General features: G+C 41.9%; 1 protein-coding gene across 4 annotated transcripts in view; it reads right to left on the bottom strand.

Moving 5' to 3' along the window:
- Window positions 1–17,053, bottom strand: part of LOC140453474 (synaptotagmin-like protein 1) — a 153,532-nt gene that overhangs the window by 19,668 nt on the left and 116,811 nt on the right. For all 4 annotated transcript variants that reach the window (XM_072548179.1, XM_072548182.1, XM_072548181.1 and 1 more), the window contains 3 exons: window positions 11,091–11,201; window positions 7,653–7,819; window positions 7,307–7,409 (listed from right to left, as the gene is read on the bottom strand). In XM_072548179.1, coding sequence (XP_072404280.1) covers window positions 7,307–7,409; window positions 7,653–7,819; window positions 11,091–11,201 — 381 coding nt within the window. The remainder of the gene's footprint in view (window positions 1–7,306; window positions 7,410–7,652; window positions 7,820–11,090; window positions 11,202–17,053) is intronic.

The raw sequence follows: 17,053 nt of genomic DNA, 5'->3' as shown, positions 1-17,053 counted from the left end.
CAGAAAATAGGTCTGATGAACAATGGTAGATATTTAAGAAAATAGTTCATGACTCACAGCAAAGAAATATCACAGTGAAGGTTTCTAGGAAGGGGATAAATTAACCATGCTTACCCAAGAAAGGCAAGGACAGTATCTTATTGAAAGAAAAAAAAGACAATGTACCAAAATTAATGGTATGCCAAAGGATTTGTAAAGTTTTAAAAACTAACAAAAGATGGCCAAAAGAAAAATGTATGAACTAGCAATAATATAAAAATCAGACTGTAAAAGCTTCTTTGAATATGAAAGAGGAAGAGAAAAGCTAAAATGAACATAGGCCCCTTAGAGATGAGACTGAGAAAATAACAATGGAGGAAGAAGAAATACTTCACGGTAAGGACATTAATAGCATTAAAAATGCCAAAACAAGTGGCAAGCAGTGGGGAGGAAATAAATACAGTAACTATCAATAGAGAAAATGTACCAGTGAAACTAATGGCAGTAAATGCACAATTTCCTGGATTTGCTAGGTTGCATCCGAGGATAATAAAATGAAGTAACTACAGAGTAATCTTTCAAGAGTCCGTGGATTCTGGAAAAGTCCTAATGACAGGAAAACTAACAATGTAACACACTTATTCAATGAGGGAAAGAGACCAAAAAAAGCCTCAAGAAATATAGGCCTTAAATGTCTGTTATTGGGAAAATGCTATGTCTATTATAAAGGATATAGTAGTAGACCATTTAGAAATGCACAATATGATCAAGCAGAGTCAGCAGGACGTTTTTAAATATATTTAGTCATTTTGTGGATATCACTAGATGGTCAGCATTTATTGTCTGTACCTAGATGCCCGAGAGAAGGTGGTGGTGGTGGTGACCAGCCTTCTTGAATAGCTGCAGTGCACCTGCTGTGAGTTGACCCACAATACCAATAGGAAAGGGATTCCAGGATTTTGACACGGTGACAGTGAAGGAACGGCAATATGTTACCAAATCAGATGGGTGAGTGGCTTGGAAGGGAACTTGAAGTTGGTGTTCCCATAAATCTGCTGCCTTTGCCTTTCAGGATGGAAATGGTCATGTGTTTGGAAGGTGCTGTTTGAGGGTATTTGGTGAATTTTGGGAGTCATCTTGTAGATAGTACACTGCTGCGACTTAATATTAGTTGTGGAGGGAGTGGATGCTTGCAGTACTTGTCAAGTGGAAGAGGAAGACTTTGTCCTCAATGGTGTCAAGCTTCCAGAGTGTTGTTCGGGCTCATCTAGGCAAGTGGGAGTATTCCATAACAGTCCTGACTTGTGCCTTGTAGATGGTGGACAGACCTTTGGAAGTCAGGAGGTGAGTTATTTACCGCAATATTCCTAGGCTCTGACCTGCCCTTGTAAACACTGTTTATGTCATCAGTCCAGTTGAGTTTCTGGTCAATGATACCCAAAGCATGTTGATACAGAGGGATTCAGTGATGGTAACATCACTGAGTGTCAAGGGGCGGTGGTTAGATTATCTCTTACTGTTGATGGTCATAGCCTCGCATTTGTGTGGCACAAATGTTACTTATCACTTGTCAGCCCAAGCATGGATATTGTCCAGATCTTGTTGCATTTGAACATGGACTGCTTCAGTATCTGAGGAACTGTGAATGGTGCTGAACATGTTTGCCGATGATAGCTCCATCCCATTTCTGATCTTATGGTGGAGGGAAAGTCATTGATAATGCAGCTAAAGATGGTTGGATAAACATATGGATGATAATGGAATAGTATAGGTTAGGTGGGCTTTAGAAGGTTTCACAGGTTGGTGCAACATTAAGGGCAGGAGGGCCTGTATTGTGCTGTACTGTATGGATAAGGTTGGGCCTAGGACATGCTACAGGAAGGATAGAAAGGGAGATGAGAGGAGGGGGAATGGCAATTTTGATAAGGGATAGCATTACAGCTGTGCTGAGGGAGGGTATTCCCGGAAATACATCCAGGGAAGTTATTTGTGTGGAACTGAGAAATAAAAAAGGGATGATCACCTTATTGGGATTGTATTATAGACCCCCCCCCTCCAATAGTCAGAGGGAAATTGAGAAACAAACTTGTAAGGAGATCTCAGCTATCTGTAAGAATAATAGGGTAGTTATGATAGGGGATTTTAACTCTCCAACCATCGACTGGAACTGCCATAGTGTTAAAGGTTTAGATGGAGAGGAATTTCTTAAGTGTGTACAAGACAATTTTCTGATTCAGTATCTGGATGTACCTACGAGAGAAGGTGCAAAACCTGACCTACTCTTGGGAAATAAGGCAGGGCAGGTGACTGAGGTGTCAGTAGGGGAGCACTTTGGGGCCAGTGACCATAATTCTATTAGATTTAAAATAGTGATGGAAAAGGATAGACCAGATCTAAAAGTTGAAGTTCAAAATTGGAGATAGGCCAATTTTGACGGTATTAGGCCAGAACTTTTGAAAGCTGATTGGAGGCAGATGTTCGCAGGTAAAGGGACGACTGGAAAATGGGAAGCCTTCAAAAATGAGATAACAAGAATCCAGAGAAAGTATATTCCTGTCAGGGTGAAAGGGAAGGCTGGTAGGTATAGGGAATGCTGGATGACTAAAGAAATGGAGGGTTTGGTTCAGAAAAAGGAAGCATATGTCAGGTATAGACAGGATAGATCGAGTGAATCCTTAGAAGAGTATAAAAGGTAGTAGGAGTATACTTAAGAGGGAAATCAGGAGGGCAAAACGGGCACATGAGATAGCTTTGGCAAATAGAATTAAGGAGAACACAAAGGGTTTTTACAAATATATTAAGGACAAAAGTGTAACTAGGGAGAGAATAGGGCCCCTCAAAGATCAGCAAGGTGGCCTTTGTGCAGAGCCACAGAAAATGGGGGAGATACTAAATGAATATTGTGCATCAGTATTGACTGTGGAAAAGGACATGGAAGATATAGACTGTAGGGAAATAGATGGTGATATCTTGCAAAATGTCCAGATTACAGAAGAGGAAGTGCTGGATGTCTTGAAACGGTTAAAGGTGGATAAATCCCCAGGACCTGATCAGGTGTACCAGAGATCACTGTGGGAAGCTAGAGAAGTGATTGCCGGGCCTCTTGCTGAGATATTTGTATCATCGATAGTCACACGTGAGGTGCTAGAAGACTGGAGGTTGGCAAACGTGGTGCCACTGTTTAAGAAGGGCGGTAAAGACAAGCCAGGGAACTATAGAGTGGTGGTCAAGTTGTTGGAGGGAATCCTGAGGGACAGGATATACATGTATTTGGAAAGGCAAGGACTGATTAGGGATAGTCAACATGGCTTTGTGTGTGGGATATCATGTCTCACAAACTTGATTGAGTTTTTTGAAGAAGTAACAAAGAGGATTGATGAGGGCAGAGCAGTAGATGTGACCTATATGGACCTCAGTAAGGCGTTCGACAAGTTTCCCTTGGGAGATGGATTAGCAAGGTTAGATCTCAGGGAATACAGGGAGAACTAGCCATTTGGATACAGAACTGGCTCAAAGGTAGAAGACAGGGGGTGGTTGTGGAGGGTTGTTTTTCAGACTGGAGGCCTGTGACCAGTGGAGTGCCACAAGGATCAGTGCTGAGTCCTCTACTTTTTGTCATTTACATAAATGATTTGGATGCGCGCATAAGAGGTACAGTCAGCTAAGAGGTAAGTTTGCAGATGACACCAAAATTGAAAGTGTAGTGGACAGCGAAGAGGGTTACCTCAGATTACAACAAGATCTGGACCAGATGGGCCAATGGGCTGAAAAGTGGCAGATGGCATTTAATTCAGAAAAATGTGAGGTGCTGCATTTTGGGAAAGCAAATCTTAGCAGGGCTTATACACTTAATGGTAAGGTCCGAGGGAGTGTAGGTTCATAGCTCCTTGAAAGTGGAGTCGCAGGTAGATAGGATAATGAAGGCGGCATTTGGTATGCTTTCCTTTATTGATCAGAGTATTGAGTACAGGAGTTGGGAGGTCATGTTGCGGCTGTACAGGACATTGGTTAGGCCACTGTTGGAATATTGCGTGCAATTCTGGTCTCCTTCCTATTGGAAAGATGTTGTGAAACTTGAAAGGGTTCAGAAAAGATTTATAAGGATGTTGCCAGGATTGGAGGATTTGAGCTACAGGGAGAGGCTGAACAAGCTGGGGCTGTTTTCCCTGGAGCGTTGGAGGCTGAGGGGTGACCTTACATAGAGGTTTACAAAATTATGAGGGGCATGGATAGGGTAAATAGACAAAGTCTTTTCCCTGGGGTTGGGGAGTCCAGAACTAGAGGGCATAGGTTTGGTGGGAGAGGGGAAAGATTTAAAAGAGACCTAAGGGGCAACTGTTTCACACAGAGGGTGGTATGTGTATGGAATGAGCTGCCAGAGGATGTGGTGGAGGCTGGTACAATTGCAACATTTAAGAGGCATTTGGATGGGTATATGAATAGGAAGGGTTTGGAGGGATATGGACCGGGTGCTGGCAGGTGGGACTAGATTGGGTTGGGATATCTGGTCGGAATGGACAGGTTGGACCGAAGGGTCTGTTTCCATGCTGTACATCTCTATAACTCTATGACACTACCCCGAGGAACTTCTGCAGTGATGTCCTGCAGCTGAGATGCCTGGCCATTACAACCATGACCATTTCCCTACGTGTCAGGTACGATTCCAACCACTGGAGAGTTTCTCACTTGATACTCATGGACTCCAGTTTAGCTAGGGCTCCTTGACATCACACTCCGTTGACTACAGCCTTGATGTCAAGGGCTGTCACTCTCACCTCACGTCTGGAATTCAGCTCTTTGTCCATGTTTGAACCAAGGCTGTAATGAGGTCAGGAGCTGAGAGACCATGGCAGAATGCTCACTGGGCATCACTGTGCAGGTTATTGCTGAGCAGGTATTGCTTCGTAGTACAGTTGATGACACCTTCCTTCACTTTACTGATAATGGAATAGACTGATGGGGCTGTAATTGACCGGGTTAGATTTGTCCTGCTTTTTACGTACAGGACATGTCTGGTAAGGGTAAATTATGCCTGCTAAATTTAGTAGAATTCTTTGAAGATGTAACAAGCAGGATAGATAAAGGGTTACCAGTAGATGCAATACATTTGGATTTTTAAAAAAGCATTCAGTAAAAAGGCACAGCACATGCAATTGTTTGCTAAGAAAAAGAGATTATGAAGTTGGGGGTATGGATAGAGGATTCGCTAAATAACAGAAAACAGTATGTTCAGGAAAAGGGAATATTTTCAGATGGCAACCTGTAACCAGTGGAGGAGCCACAATTATCAATCATGGGGCTACAATTATTTAAAACACATATTAATGACCTGGAGGAAGAAAGTGAATGTACAGCTGCCAAGTTTGCAGATGTACAGGAGGCTGGAAGAACACAGCAAACCAGGCAGCATTAGAAAGTGGAGAAGTCATGTTTTGGGTGAAACCCTTCTTCAGGACTGATGGTAGGTTTAAAAAAGGGAGCTGCAGATAAAGGGAGGCGGGGAGTGGGCGATTGGGAGAGGGTTTTGGGTGGGGAGAGGGGTGGAGTGATTAGGTAGGAATAGGTGAACATAGGTTGAAGGTATGACCTGGTTTGTTGATGGGAGGAATGAATCCGGTTGGTAGCTGGAAGGAAGGGTCAATCAAAGAAATGGAAGAGAGGGGGAGGGACTGGAAAGGGTCAGAGATGCAAAGGGAGGTTATTTGAAACTGGAAAACTCAATGTGAGTCCTCTGGGCTATATGCTGTCCAGGTGTAAGATGAGGTGTTGTTCCTCTAATTTGTGGTCTGATTCGCTGTGGCAATGGATGAGACAGAGGATGGTCATATCGAAAATTGGAGGAACAACACCTCAATGTCTGCTTGAGCAGCCTACAGCCCAGAGGACTCAACATTGAATAACAATAACCTTCCTTCCCATCTTCTGACTCCCTTTCCAGCCACTCACCATCCCTTCCATTCCTTTGACCAACCCTTCCTTTCAGCTACCAACAGGATTCATTCCTCCCATCGACCAACCAGGTTGTAATCTCCACCTGTATTCACCTATCTCTACCTCACCACTCTCTGCATCTCCCTACCCAAAACTCTCCCCCACATCCCCTTCTGTCTGCAGCTTCCTTACTACCCATCCCCAGTACTGGGGAAGGGTTACATCCAAAATGTTGACTTTTCCACCTCATGATGTTGCCTGTCTACCTTGGATTAGAGATTAAAAAAAACTGCAGATGCTATAAATTGGCAGATGACAAAGTTGAGTGGGAAGGCAAGAGGTAAGGATGACACAGAATTAAAAGTGGGATGCAGGCAAATTAAATGAGTGGATGAAAACTTGGCAGATAGAAATAATATGGGAAAATGTGAGGTTACACACTTTGGCAGTAAGAATTGAGGAACTAAAAAGTTCTGAAACAGAGGAAGTCTGAAGAAAACAGCATTACAGATGGATTTGGGGGTCCTTGTGCAAGTATTACAAAACTAACATTCAAGTTCAGTGGCTAATAGGGAAGGCAGATGGAATGTTAGCTTTCATATCAAAAGGAATAGAGTATAAAAGTTGGGACGTCTTGCTAAAACCATACATGCACATCACACTACACCTAGAAGACTGATCAATTCCGGTCCTCTTATCTAAAGAAAGATGTACTGGCACTGGAAATAGGCAAGAGAAGATTTACTAGGTTGTTGTAAGGTATTTCTTATGAAGAGAGGCTGAGTTGGTTGTACCTGTTGGAGAGATTTGCCATGATCTCATTGAATGGCTGGTCAGATTTGGCAGGAAATGGGCTATTTCTATTCCTACCTCATATGGTCTTATGGATTAACTTGTTCAACAATAGGAATATCTTCAAGTCTTGTGACTTTTTTAATTACCAGAAGACATGGGAAGCTTATAGTTCTTGTTCCTGCCTCCATGGCAACTTCTTGGCAAAACAGTCGATTTGTGAAAAAAAGGGCATTCCTTTTCTTCTATAGTACAAGTTGTTTTGATAATTTGAAATATGATATTCTTGTGCTTGACCTGATCAGATCAAAGTATAAAGCTTTGACTAAATGGCTCTCTTCACACCATATTCAGATTTTGTTTTCCCAAACAGCAAGAATGAAACATTTCAGTAGTTATTGAGTTGAGGCAAGGCAGAGTGTGGTGATGTCATGGAGGTGGAATTGTGGTCTTGGTGCTTGAATAAAGATATGCCATGTGGTGTTTCGGCATCAATATGATGAATATGTTGGGATGTGTTAATTATATATCATGTAAACGTCATGGCATTTGTGTATGTTTGACTAACAGATGTATAAAAATTAAGACACCTAACTTATCTCACCTTTAATTTCTCATTGAATGTAGGATTCAATGTTTTTTTCTTCACTGAGGTTTTACGTTTGCTTCGGGATGATTTATCTGGGAGAAGATAGCTCTTCACATAGCTGTTAAGTGATCAAGTTCATAAAATCACTAAGTACTGTAGCCAGAAATATTTAAAATAAAATAAACCACCGTGTTTCACATACACACTTGGACATGGACACAGTCACACTTGGTGATTTTTGAACCAAATACAGTTCCACTTTGTGCCAATGTGGATCCCACCACCTCAATGATGTCAAGGTATCTGTGGAAATCAGTAAATGTTTGTAAAAGTTACATTTCTCCAAAGATTTTGTACTTACGGGTCAGAACGATTTTTCTTGACTCCAGCAAGATCATCACATTGCAAAACGAGAATGTGGAACTCTTGAATTTTCTCATCATAATGCAGGGAAAAAGTGATACTACCTCTCACATCAACACTTCCAAAATCAGCACTGCTGTACAAACTCATCATACTGCCGCTGAGCTACAAGATAGAATACACAGTATCAGTTAGTGAAGCATCTGTTGTATTCCTTACCAAGACTTCAGGGCAAGAAAGATTTGTGCAATATAATGGATCCTATTACTACCATAAACATTTTGCACGATGAAGGAGCCTAGTGTCTACATTTTCTTGCTCCCGCCCAGCAGCTGAACACCAGCAACTCAAGTGGTTGCAGCATAAATGGCAAACTCTGCCTGTCTCATGTGTGACATTGAGATTGACATTAAGTCAGTTGTCTTCTTTGAATTTGAAACAGCTATTGGATGGCAAGTTTTCTGATACCAAATGGTGTACGTATGAGGAATGTCATCAGCCTAATCAGCTTCAACCAGAAGGGTTATGAGAGAATTACACACACATAAATGGTGCATGTGCTTTCCAAAGTAGACTTTGTGGAGAGAATCTGCAATTGGATTCAACTACTATATACAAATGCAATCATATGATTTTCATCAGAGCTTGGAAATTGGAAGATATTCTGATAAAATCAAGAATCAAGCAAGGCTGTTATCTCTCTCAAGACTTGTATCAAATCTTTTTGCTGAGCTCATTAAGAGGAGTTCATAAAGGAGCAATAATCCTAGGCATTGGACACATTCAGTTTAAGGCCTCCTTTTACAAAGAAGGCATCATTTTAATGTGTTCAGAATTGCTTTTGGTCCACAGGTTGAGAAGCATCTATGGCCAATTAAATTGGCCTGAGATAGAGTAAATCATAACAAAAGTAAGACCATCTTCTTGGAAACTTGGCCTATCGATCCTTTGTCTCCATCACTATCAGATCAAGCAGTCAGAGTGTGCTGGGAATGTGTTTTGGAGGGCCTGTAGCATGCATCAAGAATAAAGGGGTGTACATAACTGGAGTCAAGTAGAAACTGGGAATATGGGAGTGATGGTTCCTCTTGGAACCCAAACAACTGTTGCAAGATACTGTTAGTACTTTTGATCATGGTGCAGGATCCATTCTCGAATTCTGTGTGATGACAATTATCCAAGCTTTTCTTCCAGTTTGCCTAGAGATTGAAAATGGACTTTGCCCACAGAGACATGAAACATGAATCTTCAGCTGAAGAGGAAACAATGTATCCAATATCACCCTCACCAATTGTCATCTTTGTGTATGGTTGCTTTATTGGAACAGGATAATCAAATTATATAACGTTCTAAAGCTCTATTGTCCCCAAACTCAAAAAAAATTGTCTGCCATAGAACATTCTATTCAGTCAGACTATGCCAAATCATCTGTCATTCATAGAAAAACTTGTGTGAGAAACAACTGTGATGCTAAGCCAATCAGATAGTGGCCTACATGCAATGTCCTTGATGCACTTTGAAAAGGGGTATGAGGAGTTCTGTCAGATGATTCCCCAAGCAGATGGTTAACACCAGATACCTCTGGAATGGAGAACAGACGGTCACTTCTCTTTTTGAAATGTACATTTGCAAAGAATAAAAACTTGTGGTAATTTTTTTTGGTGAAGGTCCATCCTAAATGGCTTCATAACACAAGACTCTGTGCTCTGTGAAATGCTTCGAAATGTGTACAAAAATCAAATCAACTCATCTGTGGTCTGCTCAGAACTTGTTCCTATTTCAAAGTGAGAAATGGTCTCTGACTGTATTGCTATCTGGCACATTCCAAACTTCAGGACATGAGGATGTATTAATGCTTGATGCAGTCTTTGCAAAGGTTCTATGAAGAATGGCTGCAGTTTAAGGGCCCCCACCATTATACACCCTTAGTGTCAGATTGGTCTGGTTGTACACAGGAGAAAAACAAATGTAGTGCAAATGTAGATGTAATCTGCATTATAGGTAGTGTCAGACACTCAAGACTACCACATACTATTGTCAAATGGACTTGTATTGCAACATGTGAACTGCCATATTTGAACTGTACTGTAATGATTATACTATAGGCCCTCCAACAGCTACAGAGACATTGAGGAACAAATATGTTAGCAGATAATGGAAAGATGCAATAAATACAGAATGGTCCTAGTGGGTGATTTTAGTTTACCCAATATTGACTGGGCCTCCCTTAGATCAATAGGCTTAGACAGGGCAGAATTTGTTAAATGTATCCAAGAGGGTTTCTTGAAACAGTATGTGGATAGTCCAACTAGAGGAGGGGCCATATTAGACCTTATACTGGCTAATGGGCCTGGCCACAAACATTCAGTCCTGCCATCACTGATCAGTAGCAGCAGTAAATCATCTACAAAAGTACCTTGCAGAAACTCACCAAGGCTCCTGATACAGCACCTTCCAAATCCAATATCACTACTATGTGGAAGAAGGGCAGCAAATACATGGGAACGTCATCATCTGCAAACCTCCTCCAATTCACACACCAGTTGATTTGTAACTGCACTGCTATTCCTTCACTGTCACTGAGTTAATATTCTGGAATCCCCTTGCTAATAGCTCTGTGGGTATACTTGAACCACTTGGACTGCAGTAGTTTAAGAACGCAGCTTACCACTACCTTCAAGGGCAATTAAGGATGGGCAATACACCCACATCCCATAAAAGAATACGTTTTAAAAGACTCACACAGTTTAGCCTTCTAGTTATGGGTCAGTACCAGCAAATAGTACATTGCTATTCAGTCTGCTCAATACTTTAAAGAAAGGATCTAACAAGGAAGGCAAATCTTCAGCAGCATCACAGTTTCATAAGCAAAAATCTTTTCTTCCAAGCTACCCCGTGCAATTTCTGTGTACAAACAGCCAGCACAATTCTTGTATTAATGTGTTCTGCACACTGCAATTACATGTGAACTTGTGAAAGTTCAAAACAAGCGATATAGTTAGCTTTGCTCAGGATGTGGACAGAATAACGATAGTTCAATGATGTTCATGTGACATCCTGATAAATCACTATTTCGCTGTCAAACTTTTACTCTTGTGAAGGTGGAAGATATTATGAAAAGGTCACTCCTGTTAAATGTCTAACTACAAGAAATCACAGCACTGTTGTTACACAGAGAAAGGTTCCCAAGCAACAGACAAATCAGTACATTAATTCTTCCAAGTATCTTTGACTATTTAGAATGCAGTCTAAAATGTGGCAATCAGTAATTTGTGAATTGCTAGAATATTCCTGTACAAACAGTGGTGAGTTATACCTGGTACATCCCAGTACACAAGACAAAGATTGAAACCCATTGCATCCTTGAGCACACAGAAGGTGAAACAAAATACTCCCAGCAGGGCATTCAGATTTTAGTATACTTCCAAATACTCACGCTAGGGGATTTGAGATGTGACAGCCCGCTGTTAACATCCTCATCTTTTGTTGGTACACTGCAATCATGGTTGTGCAGGGAACAAGTATCACAATCGATCTCATCAGTACTCTGTCATTGGCAAGAAAATAATTAAATGAAAACATGAAGTTGACCAGCTGGAAAACCCAGTCGTCACAAGCATCTCATCTCAGCAACCCATTGCCATCAGCAGCAGGACAATTAGAGTAACACTATGCTCCAACTTTATGGACACTGTGGAGCCTAATGGAACACCACCAACAATGTTGCCCCTGGCCAGTGTCACTGAATCTATCAACATCATTGGGTTGACGGTCTGATTTTCTGGTGTCACTATACTCTCTCCTTCTGCTATTTCTCTTTCCAATTGTCTCTATCATCCCTCTATCCTTTCCTTTGATCCCTTTGACGCTGTTTCTTCTCCCCTCCACCAATATTCCACATCTGCCTCAATTTCCTTCCCCTTCTATCAATTCTCTCTCCCTTCACTCTGTCTATCATTTGTTTACTGACTCTCATGCGCCCGCCCTATTCACCCTATTCATTCCCTTTACTCACACCCCTCTATTCGTCTTCACCACTTATTCTCACTCTCTGCCTCCTCACATATTCTCATCATACTCCATTCTCTCCCCTTAATACTCTCTCTCCACTTTGCCCCCCCCACACTCTGTTGCCCTTTGATGCCTACCCTCACACTCACAATTCCCCATACTCTTGCCCTTCATCCCCTATATGTTGTCTCACGCTTCATCCCCTCCACACACTTGTCCTTTGTCCTCCACACTCTTATCATTCATTCCCCACACTCTTACTCCTCCTGACTTTTCTTGCACTTTGCCCAACACTTCTCTCATTTTCATTTTCACTCCTGCCACTTGTTCCCCAATATGGTTTCACTATTCACACCCCCACATTCTCCTGTGCATCACCATCCTGACACTCTTGTGCATCGGTCCTTCATTTCACTGCATTTTATTGTATTTCCACTAGAAAAGACACACTACCATAAAAACATTCATTCATTCTACACACTCTTGCTTTTAACCCCTCCCACACTCTCACATTCCAGCCCTCCTGCTGTCATGCGTTTGGCTCTAACTTTCTTTTTCTCTCTTCACCTGCCCCAGCACACTCTTGCATAATCTCCTCACTCTCCCCCTCTTTTATTTTGTCCCCACCATGCTCTCCCTTGCTTTGTCACCCCACTTCGACTGCTGCCTCAAGCCCATTCTCTCTTTCACTTCAGCCCCCTCACCACCTTTCTCTCTTGCTCTGCCCACCAAATCTAACTCTCTCACTTTGATAGCCTACAAATTCTCTCTTCCCCCCCCCCATTTTCTCTTTTGCCATACCTCCCATTCTCTTTCTCAATTTACCTCCTCAATTCTCTTTCACTTCAACCCCACCACCCTCTCTTCACTGGTCCACGATCCCTTTCACTTGACATTCTCTCTCTCTCTCTCTCTTCCCTCATCTCTCATTTTAGCAGTAGTTTTTCTCTCTCCCTCTCTTTGGCCCCACATCCAAAAATGACAAAAAACAGGAAAAAGCAGAAGGATGTCAAGCCTGTTCCAATCAACCCTTAATTTTGGTAAATAGATAAGTCTCATTTTCAGGTTTAAAATTTAAAATTTAAAACTGATCTGCAACTGAATTGATCTTCCAGTTACTCTATGGAAGAAAGCTCCCCACCTTCTAAGTGTAGAAATCCTTCCTACTTTCACACTTGAAAGTTCAGATATTTTAATCTACACTTTCAGTCTTAGCCTCATCAACCAGCAGGAATTGCACTCTCCACTGGTTCTGTCTCTTCCTTTTAATGTTTGAAAAAGTTTAATTAACCCTTTACCTGTGAAATTCCAAGGAGGACAAGCCCAGTTGGTGTAATCTCTCTTTATAACTTAATCCATGGCGTTCAAGCACTATTCTGGTAAACCTTTTTTGAACATATTCCTGTTGGTTGATCTGCTGGTTTTTATACCCATTGATACATCTGTTCAGTTTACTGAGAACAATGTCTGTCTCACTGCATTGAAGCGAGCCTTCCTGAAATCTAGAGCCTTGGTTCTGTTTCACATTTATTCCTTTCAACATGACATTAAGCTCAATCATATGTTATGATTGTTACTTGATAAATGTTCATGTGCTGTTAGGCTATTAAAAATGTTAGAATTAGAAGATTGATGTGGCCTATATGATTAGCATGTAATGTAATGTTGCAGGGAACTAAGCTGAACACATTCAAGAAATTCAATACCTTCCTGATATGGTTAGCTGGTTTAGCCTAATTTATGTGAAAGATAAAATACTGATTATAAGCAGCACATGCTTGTCCAATCTCAGCATTTATACATTCTAATGCCTCACAACTGCTTGCAACCACCGAAATATAAAAGTAGGAGAAAGTGAGGACTGCTGATAATGGAGATCAGAGTCAAAAAATGTGGTGCTGGAAAAGCACAGCAGGTCAGACAGTATCCGAGGAGCAGCAGAGTTGGTGTTTTGGGCATAAGCCCTTCATCAGGAATGTTGGGAGGAGAAGCCAAGGGGGCTGAAAGATAAATGGGAGGGGGGTGGGGTGGGGTGGGAAGGCAATAGGTAAATAGGATTCTGGGTAATCCAAGATGGTGGATGGGAAAAACTTCTGGCTGGAAGAGCTGCACCATTTTTTTAAGGTATTTTAGGTGTTGGAGGGGATTTCCTCGAATTCCAGGAGCAGCAATTACTGTTTGAAATGCTGTTGCATTGTTTTGGAACTTTGGAAGAAAAAACAGTTTATGAATTAGTGCATCGCTGGACATCAGAGTGCATCTGGGAAATTAACAGTGAAATTCACAACTAATCTTAGAGGAACTGTTGGGCCAAGTTCACAGCACAGAATCAGATCAGTTAATTGTTGTTTTAAGTCTGTCCAAGAGAAAGACTGTATTAGTGAGTCCAGTGGGTTCTCTCTTGATTATGTGTTTTTGGAGATAAGTCTCTTGATTAAACTTAAAATATCAGCCATAGCTAATAACTTCACCTGGGGCAGTGTTTGTAGAGGAATAAGACGGTGTTATTTTCTGGGTCTGTAGATTGTGAAGGTGTAAAAATGGCCTTTGCAGTGATATGTACTTCTTGTCTGATGTGGAGTTTAAAGAGAGTTTAAGGGTTACTGCGGATTATATCTGCCATTAATGCTGTTGGATGCGAAACTTATCAACCGATCCACTCGATCTGGAGAGACAGATAGAAGCGATGAGGAATTTGCAACAGCAACATTGTGATGGATGGCAGTTATAGGAAGGGGGGAAAGTCTCAGATACAGTCACATAGATGGGTTAACTCCAGGAAAGGTAAGAGAGGTAGGCAGCTAGTGCAGGAGTCTTTTGTGGATATACCCATTTCAAACAGGTATGCTGTTTTAGAAAATGTAGGGGGTGATGGATTCTCAGGGGAATGTAGCACGAACAGCCAAGTTTCTGGTATTGAGACTGGCTGTAATGCAATAAGGGGTACGTCAGCTTCCAAGAGATCAATTGTGTTAAGGAATTCTGTAGTCAGAGGTACAGACAGCCGTTTCTATGGCCAGCAGAGAAAAAGCAGAATGGTGTGTTGTTTCCCTGGTGCCAGGATCAAGGATGTCTCAGAGAGGGTGCAGAATGTTCTCACAGGGGAGAGGGGCCAGCAGGAGGTCATTGTCCACATTGGAACCAATGACATACAAAGGAAAAAGGTTGAGATTCTGAAGGGAGATTACAGAGAGTTAGGCAGAAATTTAAAAAAGGAGGATCTCAAGGGTAGTAATATCTAGATTACTCCCAGTGCTACGAGCTAGTGAGGGCAGTAATAGGAGGATAGAGCAGATGAATGCATGGCTGAGGAGCTGGTGTATGGGAAAAGGATTCACATTTTTGGATCATTGGAATCTATTTTGGGGTAGAAGTGACCTGTACAAGAAGGACGGATTACACCTAAATTGGAAGGGGACTAATATACTGGCAGGGAAATTTGCTAGAACTGCTTGGGAGGATTTAAACTAGTAAGGTGGGGGGTGCCCAGGGAGATACTGAGGAAAGAGATCGATCTGAGACGGGTACAGCTGAGAACAGAAGTGAGTCAAACAGTCAGGGCAGGCAGGGACAATGTAGGACTAATAAATTAAACTGCATTTATTTCAATGCAAGGGGCCTAACAGGGAAGGCAGATGAACTCACGGCATGGTTAGGAACATGGAACTGGGATATCATAGCAATTACAGAAACATGGCTCAGTGATGGGCAGGAATGGCAGCTTAATATTCCAGTACACAAATGCTACAGGAAGGATAGAAAGGGAGGCAAGAGAGGAGGGGGAGTGGCATTTTTGATAAGGGATAGCATTACAGCTGTGCTGAGGGAGAATATTCCCGGAAATACATCCAGGGAAGTTATTTGCGTGGAACTGAGAAATAAGAAAGGGATGATCACCTTATTGGGATTGTATTATAGACCCCCCCCCAATAGTATTAGGCCAGAACTTTTGAAAGCTGATTGGAGTCAGATGTTCGCAGGTAAAGGGACGACTGGAAAATGGGAAGCCTTCAAAAATGAGATAACAAGAATCCAGAGAAAGTATATTCCTGTTAGGGGGAAAGGGAAGGCTGGTAGGTATAGGGAATGCTGGATGACTAAAGAAATGAAGGGTTTGGTTAAGAAAAAGAAGGAAGCATATGTCAGGTATAGACAGGATAGACCAAGTGAATCCTTAGAAGAGTATAAAGGAAGTGTGAGTATACTTAAGAGGGAAATCAGGAGGGCAAAACGGGCACATGAGATAGCTTTGGCAAATAGAATTAAGGAGAATCCAAAGGGCTTTTACAAATATATTAAGGACAAAAGTGTAACTAGGGAGAGAATAGGGCCCCTCAAAGATCAGCAACGCGACCTTTGTGTAGAGCCACAGAAAATGGGGGAGATATTAAATGAATATTTTGCATCAGTATTTACTGTGGAAAAGGACATGGAAGATATAGACTGTAGGGAAATAGATGGTGACATCTTGCAAAATGTCCAGATTACAGAAGAGGAAGTGCTGGTTGTCTTGAAATGGTTAAAGGTGGATAAATCCCCAGGACCTGATCAGGTGTACCAGAGAGCTCTGTGGAAAGCTAGATATGTGATTGCTGGGCCTCTTGCTGAGATATTTGTATCATTGAGGTGCCAGAAGACTGGAGATTGGCAAATGTGGTGTCACTGTTTTAAGAAGGGCGGTTAAGACAAGCCAGGGAACTATAGACCGGTGAGCCTGACCTCAGTGGTGGGCAAGTTGTTGGAGGAAATCCTGAGGGACAGGATGTACATGTATTTAGAAAGGCAAGGACTGATTAGGGATAGTTAACATGGCTTTGTGCGTGGGAAATCATGTCTCACAAACTTGATTGAGTTTTTTGAAAAAGTAACAAAGAGGATTGATGAGGGCAGAGCAGTAGATGTGACCTATATGGACTTCAGTAAGGCGTTCGACAAGGTTCCCCAAGGGTCCCCAAGGAGGAAATGTTAGCAATTCTGGAAAGTGTGAAAATAGCTAAGTCCCCTGGGCCAAATGGGATTTTTATCCTAGGATTCTCCGTGAAGCCAGGGAAGAGATTACAAAGCCTTTGGCTTTGATCTTTATGTCATCATTGTCTACAGGAATAGTGCCCGAAAACTGGAGAATAGCAAATGTTGTCCCCTTGTTCAAGAAGGGGAGTAGAGCCAGCCCTGGTAATTATAGACCTGTGAGCCTTACTTCAGTTGTGGGGAAAGTGTTGGAAAGGATTATAAGAGATAGGATTAATAATCATCTAGAAAGGAATAACTTGATTAGGGATAGTCAACACGGTTTTATGAAGGGTAGGTTGTACTTCACAAACCTTAGAGTTTTTTGAGAAGGTGATCAAACAGGTGCGTGAAGGTAAAGCGGTTGATGTAGTGTACATG

Source organism: Chiloscyllium punctatum, chromosome 27 (genome assembly GCF_047496795.1).
Source record: "Chiloscyllium punctatum isolate Juve2018m chromosome 27, sChiPun1.3, whole genome shotgun sequence".
NCBI classification, from domain to species: domain Eukaryota; kingdom Metazoa; phylum Chordata; class Chondrichthyes; order Orectolobiformes; family Hemiscylliidae; genus Chiloscyllium; species Chiloscyllium punctatum.
This window is presented reverse-complemented; position numbering and strand designations above follow the sequence as displayed.